Source organism: Chiloscyllium plagiosum, unplaced genomic scaffold (genome assembly GCF_037043375.1).
Source record: "Chiloscyllium plagiosum isolate Xiang-an unplaced genomic scaffold, Cpla_swu_hap1 HiC_scaffold_3, whole genome shotgun sequence".
NCBI classification, from domain to species: domain Eukaryota; kingdom Metazoa; phylum Chordata; class Chondrichthyes; order Orectolobiformes; family Hemiscylliidae; genus Chiloscyllium; species Chiloscyllium plagiosum.
Genome location: NW_028270141.1, coordinates 99,922,246 through 99,945,416, shown reverse-complemented (window position 1 = coordinate 99,945,416; position 23,171 = coordinate 99,922,246). Strand labels below are relative to the sequence as shown.

Below are 23,171 nucleotides of genomic sequence, written 5' to 3'. Positions count from 1 at the left end.
AACAACATTAACATTTTGAGTCCTATATGATTGTTTTTCAGTTTTGTTTCTGTCTCCACAGTTGCTGCCAGATTTGCTGAGTTTCTTCTGCACTATTTTCTGTTTTTAATACAAATGAATTATTTTAATTTCAATGTAACTCTCTGAATCTATGACATAAATGAATAATTTTTCTCTCTCTCTCTATTAGCTTGGATTGCTAGCTTTTAGCTTTTTTTGGAAGTAACAATAGATTTTCTGGTTCTATCCTGACATCCAGAAATAGGCCATCTATTGTCCTGTAATTCAACTTTAACCTTGCAAGGTAGTTATAGGTTAGCAATTATCTTTAATTAACTCCAAGCTAGTTTCATTCACATTTACTTAAATGGTTACTTATCAATTTCTCAATCTTGTGCTCCTGTTTTCTACAGTTAAAATGTTTGTTGCTAAATCCAGAAATTATGTTCTAAACCTTCTGAGTTATAAACTAGATATTCACAACACCTTGAATCTGCATGACTGCCTCCTCTCCTACTCAAATAAACTTTTCTTATTTACTCTACCCCTTCTATTAATAGAACCCTTCTATTAAATCTCCCTTCAATCTTCTCTGCTGTGAGAACAACCACAACTTCTCTACATCACATGTGTCTTTTACCTCACCAGCTTTAATTTGATAATATGTAATCATGTTAGTTCCATAAAAGACAGAAAAGCTTTTTTTAAAGATATAAACTGGAACTTTGGTTTAATACTAGTAAAGAGTCTTGAAATTAAATCTGTGTAGGCAAAGCCAGATTCATGTTTACATTTCCATATCTTGCCATTTTCTGTAAACTTGCACGTAGGAGAGATCAATATACCTTATCGGATATGAATAAAATAGATGACCTTTGATTGCTTTGTGAGCTTATGAATAGTGGTGTAAAAGCATTGAGCTAGAAAGACCAAGTTCAGGCACTAGTAGTAGCAGAGATGTAAAAGTAAAGGACAATTAATCCCAAGGTGTTGTGCACAATCCAAGTACATTTTGCACACCGAAAGAAGCAAAGCTGGGGCCAAATCCTTGTCCTGGCTACAGAACATCATAAATATGTAAGTTTGCTCACTGTGCTGGAAGATTTGTTTTTGGACATTTCGTCATCATACTAGGTAACATCATCAGTGAGAGTCTCCTGAGACTCTCACTGATAATATCACCCAGTACAGTGCCAAAACATCTGAAAACAAATCTTCCAGCTCAGCGAGCTAACTTACTTATCAACCTGAGCTACAAATCTTCTCAAAAATCGCTAATAGAACATCTGATCTAACATCTGATCAGCAGCTGAGTTTCTTGGATGGGAGTGTTTTGAGAAGTGTTTGGGAAATGCCACATTGTAACGGCAATATTTCTTTTAGGATTTTGAATTATTATTTAAATAATTTTTGACGATATTTCACAATTCTATTTATGTTTCTTACTGTAAACCTTAAGTTAATCTGTATTTTTATCATGTTATCATTGGGGTTTATTTGGTTAAGATTTTATTTTCTTTACAGGCTGCTATTGTATCTGAGAATATCTTGAAAATTTTGGGGAAGTTACTCTTAATTTACAGAACCAGTCCAAGAGTCAGTAATTATGTTGGAAACATAATCCAAAAACTAGCAACAAGTAAGACTCAACAGGTAAGTTATTGCATTTAAAGTGGAAAACACACTTACTCAAGAATACCCCTAACATTTCAATGTCATGACAATTTGAAAGCTTCTGTTCACAACATGTACATTTTCAGTGACGATTCTTTGATGTTAAGTAATAGACTGTACATTTAAGTTCCCATTTGAGGTTAAATTCAGAAGTCACTGTGATACCATCAGGGTGCCACACTCCAATAGTGCACAGCTTGGAGAATTGCTATTACAGGGCAATATGACATCCAGATAGTCCTTGTATAACGCAATGGTTGTGTTCTTGTGCAACTCCGCATTATAGAAAAATTGCGCTTTAGAAACAGCATTTAAAGTGTTGGTGATGTAATCACATTACAGCCAACACACATTTTAAAAGTTTGTGCTTTAGAAACAGCATCCCCAATTAATCACTTGCGTTGCAATGAACTTGCGTTATCGAAACATATGTTATAGCAAAACAACCTGTATCTCCAATTCTGATCCCTATGTATTGTAAACAACTGGAGGTCCAGGATTGATTAGTTTAATTTTATTTTCTCTGAAATGTCCATTTTAACAAATTGAAGATCAGTTACAAACGATATTTGAGCATCAGCAAATGGTGTCACAGTAGGATTATCTGTCCTGTTGTCAAAAAAAAGTGCCAAGTGAAGTCACAGGGTTTTAAAGGAGACCTGGTGTGTGTGAGAAGTAAAGTGCAGACTATGGCCATCTTACCTTCCAGGAATAGCATTGTCCGATATTCAAGAAGTCTACTTTTCAAATATACTTTGTACAGCCATATGGTATAGGAGGAATGTAACATAGAGCATATATGGCATGTCGAACACTTAATTGTTTTTAGGTTTTGGAAAAATACAAAGTGAGCCATTTAGACCAAATTATGCAAATTCATTATTTTCATTGTACATCATGAATTTACAGTGCTCCAGATTTTGGGAAGGAGGCAATGAGCTTAGAAAAGGAATGGAAAATGATCACCCAGAGTTGGCAGTGGTATTGATAAGGAAGCTGCCAATGGTTTGTCTTCATTAATTCATTGAAACTGGCATGAATTTTAGGAGTCTACACATACATAGAATAACATGGAGGTTGCTGCCACTGATTGTACTTTTCTGCAGAGAGTGCTCTGTTGGTGCACCACAGTCTATAAGAATCCTGAAAATGTTACACCTTGTTGAATGAGGCATACCCGTGTTTTCAATGCATATTAACTGAACGATTATTGATAAACATTCTCATTAGCCTTGAAACACTAATTTTAAAATTGTAGCATGTCACATTTATCCATTATAATAAAAACATGTCACACATTTCTTCCGAAAGTTTATCTTAGGATCTAAACTGATCTAAGTACAAATCAGTTATATAGTTTTCTGAAGTTTTAGCTTAAAAGTAAAATGACTGGTGTAAATTTTCTGGTTTGTTTAATACTTTAATGTGATTGGTTGCTCATCCTGCATTGCTGCTGGAAATCCCCCATGACTTGGTGCCATATTTAAATAATCATCAGGAAAACAGGAGCCACTGTCATAGTGATTGTTAGAATTAATAGATAACTTTCTTCGAAGTCCGCTACTGACCCCAAAATCTGGCAGATTTTATTCATTATTTTGATTAAACCAGCACTTTTCTGAAAATGTTTTTTAAAAACCAAAGTGACAAAAGCCACGCAGATCAAAAAAACCCCAAAGAACTGCAGACGCTAAAGCAAAAACAGAAATTGCTGGAAAAACTCAGGTCTGGCAGCATCTGTGGAGAGAAAGCAGAGTTAAATCTGAAGAAGGGTCAACGGTCCCAAAACGTGAACTCTGCTTGTTTTCTATCGATGCTGCCAGACCTCTAGCAATTTCTGATTTTGTTTATGAATGTACTGACAATAGAGGACTGTAAAAAGTGAGTACAATATAGTAAAAAGTCAATTTGCCTATGTGGCAGTAAGATACATCAAATGTAAAGTATATTGTAACACTGAAATGCTTCATTCACTTCAATTTGAAAAAACGTTATTGCTCATCATGTCTAAGGGAGGGCTTGGCCAAGTGGTTTTGTTGCTAGACTATTAATCCAGACACCCAGGTATGGTTTTGGGACCTGGGTTCAGATCCTGCCATGGCTGAAGGTGGAATTGGTTCACTAATATCTTTTAGGGAAAGTAACTGGTGGTTTACCTGTAACTCCACACCCAGAGCAATGTGGTTGACTTCTAACTGCCCTCTCGGCAACTTGAACAAAGAACGAAGAAAATTTACAGCCCAGGAACAGGCCTTTTAGCCCTCCAAGCCTGAGCTGATCCAAATCTATTGTCTAAACCTGTTGTCCAATTCTTAAGGATCTGTATCCCTCTGCTCCCCACCTACTCATGCATCTGTCCAGACGCACATTAAGTGAATCTTCCATGCTGCCTCTACTCCCTCTGCTGGCAACGTGTTCCAGGCACCTACCACCCTCTGTGTAAAATACTTGCCGCATATATCCTCCTTAAACTTTTCACCTCTCACCTTGAACGCTTGACCTCTCGTTATTGAATCCCTCATCCTGGGGAAAAAAGCTTATCTCTATCTACCCTGTTTTTACCCTTCATGATTTTGTAGACCTCAATCAGGTCCCGCCTCAATCTCCTTTTTTTATCTAATGAGAACAATCCTAACCTACTCAATCTCTCTTCATAGCTAGCACCTTCCATGCCAGGCAATATCATCGTAAACCTTCTCTGCACCCTCTCAAAGCATCCACATCCTTTTGGTAATGTGCTGACCAGAACTGTACACAGTATTCTAAGTGCGGCTGAACCAATGTCTTGTACAATTTTAACATGACCTGCCAGCTCTTATACTCAATACCCCGTCTGATGAAGGCAAGCAGACCATATGCCTTCTTGACCACTCTATCCACTTGTGCAGCCATCTTCAGGGTACAATGGACCTGAACTCCCAGACCTCTCTGCTCATCAACTTTTCCCAAGGCTCTTTCATTTACAGTATAGTTCGCTCTAGAATTAGAGGAGAAAGTGAGGTCTGCAGATGCTGGATCACAAAGTTGAAACTTTATTGCTGGAACAGCACAACAGGTCAGGCAGCATCCAGGGAACAGGAGATTCGACGTTTCGGGCACAGGCCCTTCTTCAGGAAGAAGGGCCTGTGCCCGAAACGTCGAATCTCCTGTTCCCTGGATGCTGCCTGACCTGCTGTGCTGTTCCAGCAATAAAGTTTCAACGCTCTAGAATTAGACCTTCCAAAAGCATCACCTCAAGTTTGCCTGGATTGAACTCCATCTGCCACTTTTCCGCCCAACTCTCCAGTCTATCTATATTCTCCTGTATTCTTTGACAGTCCCCTGTGCTTTCTGCTACTCCACCAGTCTTCATATCATCTGCACACTTACTGATCAGACCAACAGTGCCCTCTTCCAGATAATTTATGTATATCACAAACAACAGTGGCCCCAACACTGATCCCTGTGGAACACCACTGGTCACCTTTCTCCATTTCAAGAAACTCCCTTCAACTATTACTCTGTCTCCTGTTACTCTATCAGTTCTTTATCCACTTAGCTAGAACACCCTGCACACCATGTGACTTCACTTTCTCCATTAGTTTACCATGGGGAACTTTTTCAAACGCCTTACTTAAAGTCCATGTGTATGACATCTACAGCCCTTCCTTCATCTATCAACTTGGTCAGTTCCACAAAGAACCCTATTGAGTTGGCACGATTTTGCCCACAAAACCATGTTGCCTATTACTGATAAGCCTATTCTCTTCCAAATATAAGTAGGTTCTATCCCTCAGTTCCTTCTCCAGCAACTTTCCCACCACTGACGTCAGGCTCACTGGTCTGTAGTTACCTGGAATATCCCTACTACCCTTCTTGTACAGGGGGACAACATGAGCAACCCTCCAGTTCTCTGGCACCTCACCAGTGTTTAAGGATGCTGCGAAGATATCTGTCAGGGCCCCAGTTACTTCCTCTCTCACCTCCCTCAGCAACCTGGAATAGATCGCATCCGGTCCTAGGGATTTGTCCACCTTAATATCCTTTAGCCTACCCAATATATCTTCCCTCCTTATGTCAACATGATCCAGAGTAAACCAACTTCTATCTGTAATCTCAGCATTCATCATGTCCCTCTCCTCAGTGAACACTGATGCAAAGAAATTGAGAATCTCACCTATTTTCTCAGGTTTGACACACAACCTTCCTTCCTTATCCTTTAGTGGACAAACCCTTTCTCTGGTTACCCGCTGGCTTCTTATATAAGAATAAAAGGTCTGTGATTCTCCCTAATTCTGCTCCCCCAACCCACTTCATGACCCCTTTTAGCCCGCTTGAATTCTCATTTAAGATTGGTCCCACTCTCCCGATATTCATCCAAGGCCCGCTGTGTTCTTAGTTGCTGGATCTTTATGTATGCTTCACTTTTCATCTTGGCTAGTCGCACGATTTCTCCTGTCATCCATGGTTCACGAATCTTGCCTTTCCTATCACTTGTTTTCAAAGGGACCTGCCTATCCTGCACGACTTTCAACCTATCTTTGAAAGCTTCCCACATATCAAATGTGAACTTTCCTTCAAATAGCTGTGTCCAATCCACATTTCCCAGCTCCTGCCTAATTTTGATATAATTAGCCTTGGCCCAGTTTAATAATCATCCCTGAGGACCACTCGCATCTTTGTCTACGAGTATTCTAAAACTTACAGAATTGTGGTCACTATTCTCAAAGAAATCCCCCACTGCAGCTTCTATCACCTGTTCTGGCTCATTCCCCAATATCAGATCCAATATGGCCCCTTCCCTAGTTGGACCATTGACATACTGCTGTAGAAAACTTTCCTGGATGCTCCTTACAAATTCTGTCCCATCCAGACTTCTGACACTAAGTGTATCCCAGTCAATGTTGGGAAAATTAAAATCTCCCATCGCTACCACCCTGTTGCCTCTACATCTTTCTATAATCTGTTCACTTATTGGTTCTTCTACCTCACGCTCACTGTTGGGAGGCTTGTAATATAGCCCCAGCCATGTAACTGCACCCTTCTTATTTCTCAGCTTCACCCATAATGCCTGACTGCTCAAGCCTTCCATAGTGTCCTCCTTTAGCACAGCTGTGATATCATCCCTCACCAGTAATGCAAGTCCTCCCCTCCTTTTACTTCCCTCCCTGTCCTGTCTGAAGCATCTATATCCTGGAACATCTAGTTGCCAATCATGCTCTTCCTTCAATCAAGTCTCTGTGATCGCAATAACGTCATACTCCCAGGCACCAATCCAGGCCCTAAGTTCATCTGCCTTACCCACTATACTCCTTGCATTAAATTATATGCACTTCAGGCTGCCAGTTCTTTTGTGTTCATCTACTCTCTGCCTACTCTTCCCCTTGGTAATGTTAACTTTGTGATCCTTACAGTCTCCAGTTCCACCTCACTGTCTAGTAGTCTTCTCTTCTGGTTCCCAACCCCCTGCCATATTAGTTTAAAACCTCCCAACAACAGTAGCAAAAAGTCCACCAAGGACATTAGTTCCAGTCTGGTTCAGGTGTAGACCGTCCAATTTGTAATAGTCTCACCTTCCCCAGAACCGGTCCCAATGTCCCACAGATCTGAACTCCTCCCTCCTACACCATCCCTCAAGCCACGTGTTCATCCTGCCTATTCTTTAATTTCTACCCTGGCTAGCACATGGCATTGGTGCCCATTAGAAATGGGCAGTAAATATCAGCCCAACCTGCATTAATATAACAGTGAATTAATGTAAAAAAAACTTGCAGAATATTGATAAAGTGAAAATCAGGGATGGAATTACTGAACATAGCAGATATGAACAAGAAGGCATCAGAAAAGTAAGAGAAATGGTCAAGATGCAGTTTAGTGATAAGCATACTTGTGATGGCTTTGATGAAACAAGTGCTGAACATAACAGATATGAACCATTGATTTTCAGTTTTATTTACTTTGCAGAATATTTGCTCAATCGTGAATAACACCCCTGCTATTTATAATTTCTTTATGGATTATTGTATTAGCAGCCTGGAACTTATAGAAATATAGCTCTTTCAAAGCCCTTTACATAAGTGTTTCTAAAAATTTCACCACTTGTTTCATCAAAGCCATCATAAGTACATTGTTTTCATCACTCAGCTGCACTTTGACCATTTCTCCTACTTTTCTGACGTCTTCTTGTTCATCTCACCCTCTTCTACCTCTCATTTCTCCTCTATCTCTCATTTCTCTTCTAAAAAACTTTAGTTACCATATTTGTCAAATGGGATTTCTGTACTGAAAAAACCTGTCTTACAGCTTTCGCAGTGAGTGAACTTCAGTGTCAGTGATGATGCAGTATGCCTCAACATCCATTTGTGACCATGCTGTTCTTCTGTCTTCTCCCGTTTAACCCTCCTCATAAACTTATCTATTTATGTACTTTGCCACATACAATCAGTTTTAATTGTGCAGGTTTCTCTCTCTCTGTCACTGCAGAATGTTCATTCACTCATGAACAAAGCCCAGCTAGTGGAATGTGTGGATTCATGGTGGATGAAATTTAACTCCGAGAAACGTGAATTGATACATCATGGCAGAGAGAACACGGCAAAGTAATAAAGGATACAATTCTAAACAAGAAGCGGAAAGAATTCAGAGGGTGATGGAAGCCTGGAATTCATGCCTGACAGGGTAGTTCAGTGAGAAAATCTTGTGGCATTTAATTTGTATTACTTCATTTGTGTTAGCATAGCCCCCACCCCTGGCGGCTGTTCCAAGTTTCCGCGCACACTGATTGCTGCACCAACTTTCACGCAGCTGGGAAAACAATTCAAGGAAAATGAGATTAGTGCAGTTTGTCAGCAGGAGGGGAAATTGGGCTGAATGCCTTTCTTTTGTACTGTAAATGTCTATGAGTTTGTGAGAAACAGAGGGACCTGGAAGTGTATATCGACATAAAGTTGAAAGTCACATAGCAGTTTGAGAATCATAGAATCCCTACAGTGTGGAAACAGGCCACTTGGCCCAATGAGTCCACACCGACCCTCCAAAGAGTAAGCAAATAAGACTGTGACCACATAAATAGGGGCATAGAATACAAAAGCAAACAAGTTAGAATGACCTTTTATACATTTTGTTTCTGCTTCAACTGGAGTATTGTCTCCAATTCTAGGAACCATAGTTTAAGAAGATGTGAAGTTTTTAGAGAGGGTACAGAAATGATGTACATGAATGATTCCAGAATTCAGGGTCTGAACTTGCATAAATTAGTTGCTGAAACCTGATGAAGAAACTAGATTTGAGAGATTGTTCAAAATCATGAGAGGTAGGGAGAGTTGGTTGAGAGAGAGACTGTTCCCTTTGACAGAGGGGAGGAGTATCAAATGGCACACATTTAATATAATGAGCAAAGTTGCCAATGATGATTTGAGGATTTTTTTTAATGCCAGGGATTAGTTAAGACATAAAGTCATTACCCAAGCTTGGTTGATGCAAACTCAACTGGAGTTTTCAAAAGAGAATTGAATAAGCACCTGAACAAAAAAAATGCAGAAGATAATGTGGAACTGGCTGAGTTGCTCTTGTAGGCGTACAGAATGAACACAATATCCTACCTTTTGTGCTTTAACCATTCTGTATTCTAATATTCTATTCTTCTTACTTCCCTTGACCTTGTTTCATTCAACTAGCCATATCTCCCTATGCTCCCTCAATCCTACCATTTACTAGGACGGATGGGGGTAGAAGCTCTTCCTTCACTCCCTCAAAACCATATTCACAAATCCCTTCACAAGTCATGGCACTTCTGCTGTTGCCACACTTTTCCTTATAACATCCTTATCCTTAGAAATAAATCATTGTTCTCCATCACTATTTTTCTATTGATTGTCCAATGTTGTTCCACTGTCAGAGGAGCACAAACCTGAATGCGCTTTGTCACAATTACACAGCAGATCATAAACCACCCTCTTTGCACTTGGGTGTGGAACCCTTTTCTTCTGATACCAGGATTACTGAGGAGTGCAAAGGTATCCTCTGACTCCTTTTCTCTGTGAACGGCTGTCTTTTAACTTTATTTCAAGAAAAACCTGTGAAATGCTCATAAACAGCTTAATTTAAAAGGTCAAAACAAGCTTTCATTGTGGTTTTGGATTTTGCTTCATTAGAAACTCATTTTGATTTGCATTTCAGGATATTATTGACAGTCGATGTGTTGTGGTCCTGCTTCAGGTCTTTGGGCTCCTCACAATTCATGATGAATCTTTGCTGTACGTCACGGCTTGCATTGCTCAGCTCACAAATAATGGTAACGATATACATTCATTACTATTCTACAATGATGTAACGAGTAGGTGATAGTCAACAATACTTTCATTTTCTTTCTGATTCTGGGGATCTGAGGCAGGAAACGTATGCCAGCTTTCAAAAGGCCCTCACTCAGCATTTCAGGGAGGTGGCAGTGAGATGAAATTGGGTCACACCTTCCTAAGACAACCAAGGAGGTGGAATGGTACAGAGATGGGCTGTTTATCAGGCCCAATTTCAGTTCTTTAGGAATTCAACCAAGGTTTATAAAAGATAGAAACAAAAATAGAAGTTGCTGGAAAAGCTCAGCACGTCTGGCAACATCTGTGAAGAGAAATCAGAGTTAACGTTGCAGGTCTGGTTTCTGAGGAAGGATCACCAGATCCAAAATGTTCACTTTGATTTCTGTTCACAGGTGTTGCTAGACCTGCTGAGCTTTTCCAGCAACTTGTTTTTGTTTCTGATTTACAGCATCCGCAGTTCTTTTTGTTTTTCTTTGTAAACGTCAGGTCGGCATGGTGGCTCAGTGGTTAGCACTGCTGTCTCAGGGACCCAGATTTGATTCCACCCTTGGGGGTATCTGTGTGGAGCTTGCATGTTCTCCATGTGATTGCGTGGGTTTCCTCTAGGTTCTCTGGTTTCCTCCCACAGTCCAAAGATGTACGGGTTAGGTAGCTTAGTGTCCAGGGATTTGCAGGCTAGTTGGATTAGCCATGGTCAACACAAAGGTAGGGGGTACTTTGGAGGGTTGGTGCAGACCCAATGGACCAAATGACTTCTTTCCGCATTGTAGGGATTCTGTGATTCCTCAAGTATTCACCTTGCTTCTCTCACTGTCACTTCCATAACCACTCACAGAATTCACATGGAGATGTAAAAACTCTAATACCCTAAGAAAGTTCTCATCTATATATACTTGATTGTAAAATAGACTTTCATTCATGAAGAATTTTCAAAAACTTTAAATTCTTCTAAGCAATTATTCTGTCTTTAAAAATAATTCGAATCAGTAACCACATCAAAAACCATTAGTTACGTACTAGCCTCCTAAACCTATCAACATGAAGTAACCCATTGATGTGGTTTTGGGTACTTTTAGAGCTCAGCCAAGGATTCATTACAAGACTTGTGGAAATGATCAGCAATGACCTATCAATCACTGCACCCGAGCAACTATGTCTTCTACTGTAACGTCAAGCTGCAATTGTCTTTGTTTCTATTTTTAAGGGACTAGGGAGTTAAATCACTTCAGATCTTGACACTTAAACAGGTTACTTCAAGACCATTTATGTCTAATCCAATAAATTGTGGTTCTCCACACTGCAGGTTAAGGTCGTTGGATCAGTGAAAATGGCTTTGATTTAAACTAAGCACTAATTTCAAGTGGGCCTGCTAAGTTCAAGTTTCCTGTTTGTGTTTCACACTCTGCTCCTTCTAATAGAAACGTTGCAGCACAGAAAGAGGCTATTCAGCCCATCGTCTCTGCACTTCATTTATAACTAATGTTCTGTTGGTAAAATTGGGAATTGCCAAAATGGAGGCAGGATCTCTATTGAGAGAGTACGCAGTACGATGTTGAGCATCTCTACTTCTGGTGTCTTGGGTCCTGTCCCATTCTGGCCCTGCCATTACCAGGATAGGAGTTGCAACTCCAGTATTTCATCAGATAACCCATGAGAGGTTATGACCCATAGTTGGGAAGCTGTGTCTTAGTGTGTAGCCAATGTCCACAAAAAACACTACATATTTAAGGTTTTATAATTTTATAATCTTTTATAATGAATTGGGGAAGAATTTTAAACAGTATTTGTATTGTACAATTCAATATAGGAGAGGTGGTTTCTGTTGTAGAAACAAGAAACTGAACAAAACAACAAATGATTCTGAGTTTGTACAAAAGTATTATGTACTATTGTGGTTACTACATTTAGAAGGGCATTCAGAAACTGGAGATGGTGCAGCGAAGTACTAGGCTAGGAGATAAATCAACAGAGATACAGAGCGGCAAATATTTTAAGCATATATTTCAGCAAACCCAAAACAAATACATTCCTACTATAAAGAAATAGTCGAAAGGGAGGACGCACCATCTGTGCAATAAACCTAAGGAGAAAAACATGGAACTATGTAAAAGTAAGTGACATGTCAGATGGTTGGACAGAACACAAAAAATAGTAAAAAAATAATTAAAAGGTTAATCAGGAAATAAAAAATGGAAGTGTAAGAGAAAGACAGATAGGAATGTAAAGGTTGAATTGCAAAGGTCTTTTCACTGGGGTAGGGGAGTTCAAAACTAGAGGATGCAGGTTTGAGGGGAGGGGGGAAAGATTTAAAAGGGACCTGAGGGGCAACTTTTTCACAAGGTGGTGTGCATATGGAATGAACTGCTAGAGAAAGTGGGAGATGCAGGTTTAGTTGCAACATTTACAAGACCTTTGGACAGCTACATGAATAGAAAAGATTTAGAGATGTGGGCCAAACACAGGCAAATGGTTTAGTTTGGTAAACCTGGTTGACATGGATGAGTTGGACTGAAGGGACTGTTTCCATACAGTATAACTCCATAATGAAATGACTGTATATGATTTTCTCGGTACCTAAAAAGGAACAGAATAAGTATTGAAAGTTGATCCTGTAGAAGATGATAATGGGGAATTAATAGTAGATAATAAGGACATAGTGGATAAAAAGAACAAGTACTTTGCTTCTATATTCGCTATAGAGGGCATAAAAAATGTAATAGCTGTAAAAGCAGGAGTGGAGAGAAAAACTTAGAAAAGTTACACTTATGTAAAAAGTAGTACTAAGCAAACTGAGAGATAAGTCTCTAGGTTCTGATGGACTTCACTGTATGGTTTTAAAAGAGGTTGCTCATGAGGTAGTTATTGCTTTGGTGTTAATTTTTTCAGGTTCTCTAGATTCAGCAAAGATCGGGTTGGAAAGTAGCAAATATAATTCCTTTATTCAAGGAAGGAGGCAGGAAACAGGAGACTATAGGTCAGTTAGCTTGCCATCTTTCATTGATTCTAACACGTTCCCAATCATGAACAGGATTATAGCTGTGAATTTGGAAAAACTCAAGCTAATGGAGAAGAGTCAGCATGGTTTCATCAAAGGGATATCACATTTAACCAATTGATTGCAGTTATTTGAAGAAGTAACATGCTCTTGGACATGAAGAAGTCTATAGATACACAAGACTTTTATTTGAAGAAGTCATTTTATACGGTGCCACATCAAAGTTATTGCAGACTATAAAGCACATGGTGTAGGGAGTAGAATATTAGCACAGATAGAAGATTGGCTGGCTGGCAGGATGTGGAGGTGCAATCCTGCAGGGGTCTGTGCTGGAACCTCGACCTTTCACATTTTACATTGATACTTCGATGAGGGGAGTGAAGCATGTTAGCTAAATTCATAGCTGACACCAAAACCGGTAGGAAATTATGCTGTGGAGAAGACAAAGTTACAGATGGATATAGAGAGGTTGAGTGAGTTAGCAAAAATCTAGCAGCTGGAGTATAATGTGGGAAAATATGAAATTGTTAACTTAACAAGAAAAATAGAAAAGCAGAGTATGACTTAAATGGTTGCAGGATTGAGATGCAGTGGTGTTTAGTGGTTCTGGTGGATGGATGATGCAGAGGTTAATATGCAGGTGCAGCATGTAGTCAAGAAGGCTACCCTTTTCTATGAGTGCCGTCCTTTACAATGAGTGGTATTAAATGTAACAGTAAAGTTGTTACACTTCAGTTATACAGTGCATTGGTGAGACCACAACCTGATTACTGTGTATAGTTTTCTTCTCAAGAAGGGAAGTAAATGCATTGGAGGCAGTTTAGGGGAGATTGATTAGATTTAACATCTTGAATGAATGGCTTGTCTTAGGAAGATAGTTTGGATTAGCTAGATTTGTTTCACTGAAGTTTATAAGAGAGGGAGTGCCTTAATTGAATGTATAAGATCCTGAATGGTCCTTACAAGGTGAACATGAAAAAGCTGCTTCCTGTTGTGGCTGAGTCCAGAACTAGCAGGCACTGCTTTAAAATTAGGAGCTGCCCTTTCAAGGTAGAGTTATAGTCATAGAGTCATATTGATGTACAGCACGGAAACAGACTCTTCGGTCCAACCCGTCCATGCTAACCAGATGTCCCAACCCAATCTAGTCCCACCTGCCAGCACCTGGCCCCTGTCCCTCCAAACCCTTCCTATTCATATACCCATCCAGATGCCTTTTAAATGTCACAATTGTACTAGCTCATTCCATACACGTACCACCCTCTGTGAAAACATTGCCCCTTAGGTCTCTTTTATATCTTTCCCCTCTCACCCGAAACCTATGCCCTCTAGTTCTGGACTCCCCCACCCCAGGGAAAAGACTTTGTCCACTTATCCTATCCATATCCCTCATAATTTTATAAACCTCTATAAGGTCAACCCTCAGCCTCTGACGTTCCAGGGAAAACGGCCTCCTCCAACCCTGGCAACATCCTTGTAAATCCCGTCTGAACCCTTTCAAGTATCACAACATCTTTCCGATAGGAACGAGACCAGAATTGCAAGAAATATTCCAACAGTGGTCTAACCAATGTCCTGTACAGCAGCAACATGGCCTCCCAACTCTTGTACTCAATACTTTGACTGATAAACGAAAGCATTCCAAACGCCTTCTTCACTATTCTCTCTACTTGCAACTCCACTTTCAAGGAGCTATGAACCTGCACTCCAAGTCTCTTTGTTCAGCAACACTCCCTAAGACCTTACCTTTAAGTGTATAAGTCCTGCTAAGATTTGCTTTCCCAAAATGCAGCACCTCACATTTATCTGAATTAAACTCTATCTGCCACTTCTCAGCCCATTGGTCCATCTGATCAAGATCCTGTTGTAATCTGAGGTAACCTTCTTCGCTGTCCACTACCCCTCCAATTTTGGTGTCATCTGCAAACTTACTAACTATACCTCTTATGCTCGCATCCAAATCATTTATGTAAATGACAAAAAGTAGAGGACCCAGCACCAATCCTTGTGGCATTCCACTGGTCACAGGCCTCCAGTCTGTAAAACAACCCTCCACCACCACCGTCTTCTGAGCCAGTTCTGTATCTAAATGGCTAGTTCTCCCTGTATTCAGTGAGATCTAACCTTGCTAACCAGTCTCCCATGGGGAACTTTGTCGAATGCCTTACTGAAGTCCATATAGATCCAAATTCTACTCTTTTAGGTGTAAGGTCTGATTGTGGATGTTACAAAGTATTGAACTTAGTTACTGACCTTATTAAATAAATTTCTATTTTTTTCTAGAAATAATAAGAACACACGTAATACAAGAATCAGATGCAAATATAGCAGCTCACCTGTTGATGCTCTCAAGTCAGTCTGGAAATATCGACCTTTCCTTCCAGGCTGCTTACATAATCAGCCAACTTGGACAAGATGGTAAAATGTGAAATAAAGACTTATACTTTGCTAAATTTATGTATGAACTCACCTTCTCACTTTTTATGAAAGTTTTTTTTTGTAGAAGACATATATTTGTTTTGAGAAGAAAATGTAATTGGGTATGTCCTTTAGGTATCAAGCTAATAACATAATACTATTTCATTAGAGAAACGGGCACATTACTTAATCATTTTCTGAGCAAGGTTTTGAGATCGAGTACACATGCAAGCTGAGCCGTGGTTTGACTCCAAATTCTCTTGTGTGATCCAAATGCCAGAATGACACACTTGACTGAAAATAACTTTTTCTTCCAAAAAGAATAATAATCCTTTGCAAAGCAGGAAACCGTAATTATTCTTCTTTCTCTTTGTTATGTAGAGTTGTTTTGTTAGAGTTATGTAGAGTTATGTAATGTTTTGCAATGATGATGGAAACCAATCAGTACAGCAAGTAGAATGCTGAACAAGTTTGAAGCAGTCATAATCAAAAAGTATACTGTTCTGAGCAGACCATACCTGATGTGCGGTTAGAAAGCAGCAAAACATAATTACGTCAGGGTTTTTTCAGATGGTGTATCAGTAAAGAACTTTGGAATTGAAAACTTTGTATTTCCCTGGTCTTGACAATTGCAATTCCAAGTGTACGTAACCCAAATTTCCGTACCAATTCATTTAAGGGGAAAGAAACTTGTGTCTTTCAACAAGTTTATAACGTTCACAGCTTTTCATCCAGAAATGAAGTTTTAATAACTGAATGGATTTTTCTCAGCTGAACAAAATCTAAATAATACGTATAATTTAATGTTTGCAAGCATGTAAAACACTTCAGTGGCAAATAATTACATATAGAACAGAGGTCAGGCAGTAATGTGATTGTCTCCATTACAGAAATGTTTACTCTGTTGTTGAGACCACACATCAGGGAGATTGTTGGTTACGTCTTACGTTTTCTCAAACACCAGGAAATTAGATTTCAACATCTGGGCCTTTTAACTATACGGAATCTCAGAAAAGGTAAACAAAAAATACCTTCAAGTTAATTTCTGTAGTGAATCTTTTTTCTCGTTTCTGAGAGAACTTTTTTCAGTTTTCCAAAGTATTTGCAAATTCCCTGGTTTATTTATTCATTATGCTGAAGAATGATCATTTTTCATTCATTCAAATGTGACTGAGTGTAGGTAATCTGCTCCCATCTGAACATTGAAATGAGGTGTAGCTGTAAGCCCTTTGACCCTTGATCCTGCTATGCCATTTAATAATAAGATTGTGATTGTGACCTCAGTTCCACTTTGCTGCTTACTCCCCCAATACCCTTTGCCTCTCTTGCCCTTGCTTTAAACAATTCTGCCTCTGCTGCTTTTTGGTAAAGAGAATTCCACACACTCAGAACTCTGAGTAAATTTCTCCTAAAGTGGAGAGACCTTTAATATTACATTGTGTCCCCTTGTTCTAATCTCTTCCACAAGGGAAAGAGCCTTTCAGCATCCACCAAATTAATTTCCCTCAGGACTTCTCATTTTTCAAATCAGATCATTCAGAGAGAGGTGGGTATCTGGAACTCACTGCCTTAAACAGTGATAGAGGCAGGATCCATTGCAGCATTTAATAAGTATTTAGATGAAAAATTGAAATGGGATTAGAGTATACAGACTGACTGTCTGGATGACTGACTGACTGTCTGGATGACTGTCGTTCTGTATACTCTAATCCCATTTCAATTTAGAGTTATTCAGGCAATCAGTTATCCAGACCCCTTTGCAGCTGCTGGCTTCTTCCACCCTTCCTCCAAAGTAGGCACTTGTTTCTCTCCCTTCCCCTTTCTAGCGGCCCATTCTCATCTCTCCTGGTAAACTGCCTGCTCCCTTGCAGACATGACTCCCCCCTCTGTCTCACCCGGCGGATTGCTTTTTCTGACTGGTCACCCCTGTAAAATCACATTGTTTGCTCAATCAACTCTACATGTTACCTTGAAATACCCTTTGGTAACTGGAACATTGTCTTTTTTTTTTCAGATTCTCATTTTGCAGCAGTGTTCAGTGAGAGGCAGTTGATAGAGCAACTCAACAATGTTTCTCAGCAAACAACAGAAATACAAGACCTACTTCAAGCTGTTTTATACCAGAAAGTGGAAAACTAAATGCAAGATAACTGATGATGACACCTAAGACCTGTGTATCAGGGTGGTCAAAACTAAAAGAACACAAGAAAAGCAAAGTACATTTGTCATGACCAGGAGAGGGGTGATGTGCCCTTTCTTTAACCCCCCTCTGTCAGTCGCCACAAATATTTTTTGTTTCTTTTTTCAGCACGTTACTATTATGCTTCAATTAAACTTTGTGAACCAGATCAAAAATGAAGGAAAGGCAATTCCAAGATTTTCTTGAGTGAAAACGAATAGAGTTTTACTCCCTCTCAAACACAAAAATAAGAAAATGTGACATCAAATGCATACACACAAACCTGGAGAATAAAGGTTTTGAGGGGGTGGGCTTGTGGATTGTTTCCATTCAGCCAGAAAAGTAAAGGCAGTTCCAGTTCCAGGTTTTCGACAGTCCTTGCATTGTGAGCATGATACCCGAGTCACTTTTATGCAGCTGTTCTGTTTCCTCGTGAGTGCCAAAGTGGCAGATACCCTGACCTCTCAGTGAACACTGGTTTCTCCAAGTGGTTTTTTTACAACTGTACTTATTTCTAAGATTGAGAGAGGCAGAGAAGAACTTTTAGTATCCTTGCTGTTATCAGTCCATGTTACTTGCGCTCATTGCAGATTGTGGTGTTTGTGCCGTTGTTACATTCCAAGTTGGGTTATAGAAACTCTTTCACCCAAGTTTTTAAAAATCCATTTGTAGTCCGTGCGTATCATTGACTGGCCAGCATTGATCGGCTGTCCCTAGTTGCCCATGAGAAAGTGATGGTGGTGAGCTGCCTTCTTGAATCGCTACAGTCTCAGTGCTATAGGTGGCATCACAATGGCTTTAGGGAGGGAATTCCAGGATTGTGACCCAATGACAGTGAAAGAACAATGATATATTTCCAAGGTGGGTGAGTGGCTTGAAGGGGAAGGTGGTGTAGGTGTATTCCCATGTGTTTGCTGCTCTTGTCCTTCTAGATGGAAGTGGTCATGAGTTTGGAAGGTGCTAAGCATCTTTGGTGGATTTCTTTAGTGCACCTTGCAAATCAGAGACACTGGTTATTTGGAGTACATGGAGTGGTTATTTGTGGGTGTGGTGCCAATTAAGTAGGCTGCATTGTCCTGGATGGTGTCAGTGTCGTTGGAGCTTTACTCATCCAAGCAAGTGAGGAGTATTCCATCACACTTCTGACTTGTGTCTGGTAGATGGACAGGCTTTGGGGACTCAGGAGGTGAGTTACTCATTGCTGAATTTGCTAGCCCCTAACCAGCCCTTATAGCTACTGTATTTATGTGGCAAGTCCAGGTGAGTTTCTAATCAATGGCCACCCCAAGGATGTTGATAGTGGGAAAGCCAGTGAATGTCAAGGGGCAGTGGTTAGATTGTCTCTCATTGGAGATGGTCATTGCCTGGCATTTGTGTCATGCAAGTGTTACTTGCCACTTGTGGGCCCAAGCCTGGATATTGTCCAGATCTTGCTGTATTTGAACACGGACTACTTCAATATCTGAGGAGTTGAGAATGATGTTGAACATCCCCACTACTACCCTTATGATGGAGGGAAGGTCATTAACGAAGCAGCTGAAGATAGTTAGGCCTAGGACACTACCCTGAAGAACTCTTGCAGCAATGTCTTGGAGCTGAGATGACTGACCTCCAACAACCACAGCCAGCTTCTAATGAGCCAGGTATGACTTCTAGTATGACTACGAAAGAGTTTTCCCCCTAAATTCCTGTTGATTCCAGTTTTGTGAGGGCTCCTTGCTGCCAGTCAGTCGAATGCAGCCTTAATGTCAAGGGCTGTCACTCACCTCAAGAATTCAAGATCTTTTGTCCAAGTTTGTACCAAGGCTTTAATGAGGTCAGGAGCTGAGTAGCCCTGGTGGAATCCAAACTGGGTATCACTGGGTAGGTTAATGCTGAGCATTTTCGGCTTGATAGCACTGTTGACTAAAGTTTCATCACTTACTGATGATTGAGAAGAGACTGATGAGGCAGTATTTGACTGGGTTGGATTTCCCATGCTTTTTGTATAGAAGACAATTTTCCACATTGTCGGGTAGATGTCTGTGTTGTGACTATAATAGAAGAGCTTGGCCAGGGAAGTGGCACGTTCTGGAGCACAAGCCTTATTGATTTAGTGCTTGTCATGTGTAATTGTTACAAATACTGTAAAAAGTGTGTATAATGTTGCCACTTGCTGTCGACATCTTAAAGCACAAAAATAGGTAGAAAAATAAATAAATAAAGTTAAAAGTTTAACAATACTGTCCCTCTTAAATACTTATCCACCCTGACACAGAGACCAACATCAGGACAAAGCGATTACCCAGCCTCTAGCCCCTTGCCTCACCATGGTACCATTTCTCAGCACCATCCTGCCTCTTCCAACGATTGTAAGAATATCAGGCTCCATAGCCTTTGGAGTATCCAATGCTTCCAATTCTTTCTTGATAACACATGGAATGAATCAAGTTGGCTGAAAACTGGTGTCTGTGATGCTGGGGAGCAGTGGAGGAGGCCTGGATGGATCATCCACTCAGCACTTCTGGCTGAAGATTACTATGAATGCTTAGTGCAAGACTAAGCTTATGTGTTGGGCTCCTCCACCAATGAGTATGGGGATATTTGTGGAGTCTCCTCCTCCAGTGAGTTCTTTAATTGTCCACCACCACTCATGACTGGATGTGGCAGGACTGCAGAGCTCAGATCTGAATGTTGGTTGTCAGATTGCTTAGCTCTGTCTATCACTTGCTGTTTGATGTATAAGTAATCCTATTTCGTAGCTTCACCAGGTTGACACCTCATTGTTAGGTGTGTCTGGCATTGCTCCTGATATGCCCTCCTGTACTCTCCATTGAACCAGGATTAATTCCCTGACTGATAGTAATGTTTGATTGGGGGATATGCCAGGCCACGAGGTGGCAGATTGTGCTGGAATATAATTCCGCTGTTGTTGATGGCCCACAGTGCCTCATGGATGTCCAGTCTAGTTGCTAGATCTGTTCGAAGTCAGTCCCATTTAGCACAGTGACAGTGCCACACAACACGATGGAGGTTATTCACAATGTGAAGGCAGGACTTCATCTCCACAAGGACTAGGCAGTCGTCACTTTTACCGATACTATCATGGATATGATCATCTGTAATTGGCAGATTGGTCAGGGTAAGGTCAAGTATGTTTTTCCCTCTTGGTTCCCTCACCACCTGCTACAGACCCAGTCAAGCAGTTATGTCCTTTAGGACCTGACCAGCTTGATTAGTAGTGCTGCTACCAAGCCATCCTTGGTGGACATTGAAATCGTCCACCCAGAGTATATTTTGGGCCCTTGCAAACCTCAGTGCTTCCTCGAAGTGTTATTCAACACAGAGGGAGGATAGTATGTGGAAATCAGCAGGAGGTCTTCCTTGCCTATGTTTAACCTGAAGCCATGAGACTTCATGGGGTCAAGTCAATGTTGAGGACTCCTAGAGCAACTCCCTCCCAACTGTACACCATTGTGTCACCACCTCTGCTGAGTCTATCCTGCTAGTGGGACAGGACATATTTAGACATGGTGATGACTGAGACATAGTTATACTCATGGAATCATACTTTTTGGACAATGTCTGCCTGGTGCTTGACTAGGCTGTGAGGCGGCTCTCCCACTACTAGCCCCCAGCTGTTAGGAAGGAGGACTTGCAGGGTCACCAGGGCCTTTTCTGCCCTTATTTTCTCTAGTCCTAGTTCGGCGGTGGGTGGTCATCTGGTTTCATTTCTTTGAGACTTTGCAGGGATTGATAAGTGAGTGGCTTGCTTGGCCTTTCAGAGGGCAGATTTGGAAAGTGTGGAACTGGAAAAGCACAGCAGGTCAGGCAGCAGCTGAGGAGCAGGAGAATTGACGTTTCAGGCATAAGCTCTTCAACAGGAATGTGGAGGGGAGCAGAGAAGGGAGCTGTTGAGTGTCAGTTGTATTGCTGTGGTTCTAGAATCGCGTGTGGGCCAGACCAGTTGAGGATGGCAGATTTTCTTCCCTAAAGAAGATTAGTGAACAGATGTATTTTTCTCTGACATGTAACATATACCGCTTGCCGTGCTTTGTTCCCTAAAACTAGCTACAATACCATTCCCTCCCCTCAGGTACAACCTGTCAGACTTTCCCCAGAAACAAACCCATTCATCCAGGAATCTAAAGCCTCCCTCCTGCCACAACTCTGCAGCCATGCATTTATCTGTTCTAGCTGCCTAGTCCTATATTCTCAAGCACGTGGCACCGCCTAACCTGCAATCTTCTTCCTGGCCTCTCCACCCCCACCACAGCCTATCACCCTCACATTAACCTCCTTCCACCTATCGCATTTCCAACAACCCTCCCCCAACTCCCTCCTCCCTACCTTTTATCTTAGCCTGCTGGACACACTTTCCTCATTCCTGAAGAAGGGCTCATGCCCGAAACATCGATTCTTCTGCTCCTTGGATGCTGCCTGACCTGCTGCGCTTTTCCAGCAACAAATTTTCAGCTCTGTTCTCCAGCATCTGCAATCCTCACTTTCTCTTAGAATATTTAATAGACAGGTACCTAAATAGGAAAGGGCTAGAGGGATATAGGCCAAATACAGGCAAGTGGGACTAGTTTAATTTGATAAACTTGGTCAGGATGGACATGTTGGACTGAAACGTTTGTTTCCATGCTGTATGACTCCATGATTTTATGACAAAACTGGAGTCAATGGGAATTGGGGAGAACTTGTCATTTGTTGACATCATGCCTACATAGGAAGATGGCCCATGGTAGTTGGTGGGTAATCTTCTTAGTTCCAGGGCATCTCTCGAGGAGTTCCTCAGGATAGTATCCGCAACCATAAGAACATAGGACGTTGGAGCAAAGTTGAAGCCATTCACGTCTGCCCTGCCACTGAATGAGATCACGGCTGATTGATAATCTACAACTCCACTCGCCTGCCTTTTCCCCATAACCGATTCCCTTTCTGATTAAAAGTCTCTCTCAGCCTGGGATATGTGTAAAAGCCCAACCTCTGTGGGAATGAATTCCACAAATACAGTACTATTTGTCACAAGAAACTCCTTATATGTACAACCCCTAACAATGGAGATTATAAACTCAGGTCCGAGACTGTACCGCAAGGGGAACCAACCTTTCCATATCCACTCTATCAAGTCTCCTCATCATCTTAAATATTTCAATAAGGTCATCTCTTATTCTTCTAAACTCCAATGAGGCCCAAACTTAGCAACATCTCATGATAAAATCCCTTCCCTCCGAGGATCAACTTAGTGAACTTTCCCTGGACTGATTTCAATGTTAATCCATCTTTCTGAAACCAGTATTAGAGGTGTCGTCGAACTAATGCTTTGTATAATTTTAGAAAGATCTCTCTATTTTTAAGTTGCGTGCCTTTTGAAATAAAGTCTAACATTCCAATTCCTATTATCTGAATTTGTTTACAAGCTTTTTGTGATTTATAGATGAGGATTCAGTACAAATCTCTCTGCTGTAACCTCCTGCACTTTCTCCATTTAATTAACATTCAGCTCCTCTGTTCTTCCCCCAAAAAGTGTAACCCCACATCCCCATAAAATATTCCACATTTTGCCCACTTGCATAACCTGTCTACATCCCTCTGTAGACACAGTCATGCTTACCACATGCCTTGT

General features: G+C 40.8%; 1 protein-coding gene across 2 annotated transcripts in view; it reads left to right on the top strand.

The window, feature by feature from the left end:
- Window positions 1-22,941, top strand: part of LOC122547436 (uncharacterized) — a 75,311-nt gene extending 52,370 nt beyond the window's left edge. The window contains exons 11-15 of one of the 2 annotated variants that reach the window (XM_043686073.2): window positions 1,525-1,653; window positions 9,832-9,946; window positions 15,247-15,381; window positions 16,272-16,397; window positions 17,396-22,941. In XM_043686073.2, the coding sequence (XP_043542008.2) occupies window positions 1,525-1,653; window positions 9,832-9,946; window positions 15,247-15,381; window positions 16,272-16,397; window positions 17,396-17,520 (630 nt within the window). In that variant the 3' untranslated portion in view covers window positions 17,521-22,941. The remainder of the gene's footprint in view (window positions 1-1,524; window positions 1,654-9,831; window positions 9,947-15,246; window positions 15,382-16,271; window positions 16,398-17,395) is intronic. The other variant, XM_087981915.1, reaches the window with a different exon arrangement.
- Window positions 22,942-23,171: the final 230 nt, after the last annotated feature.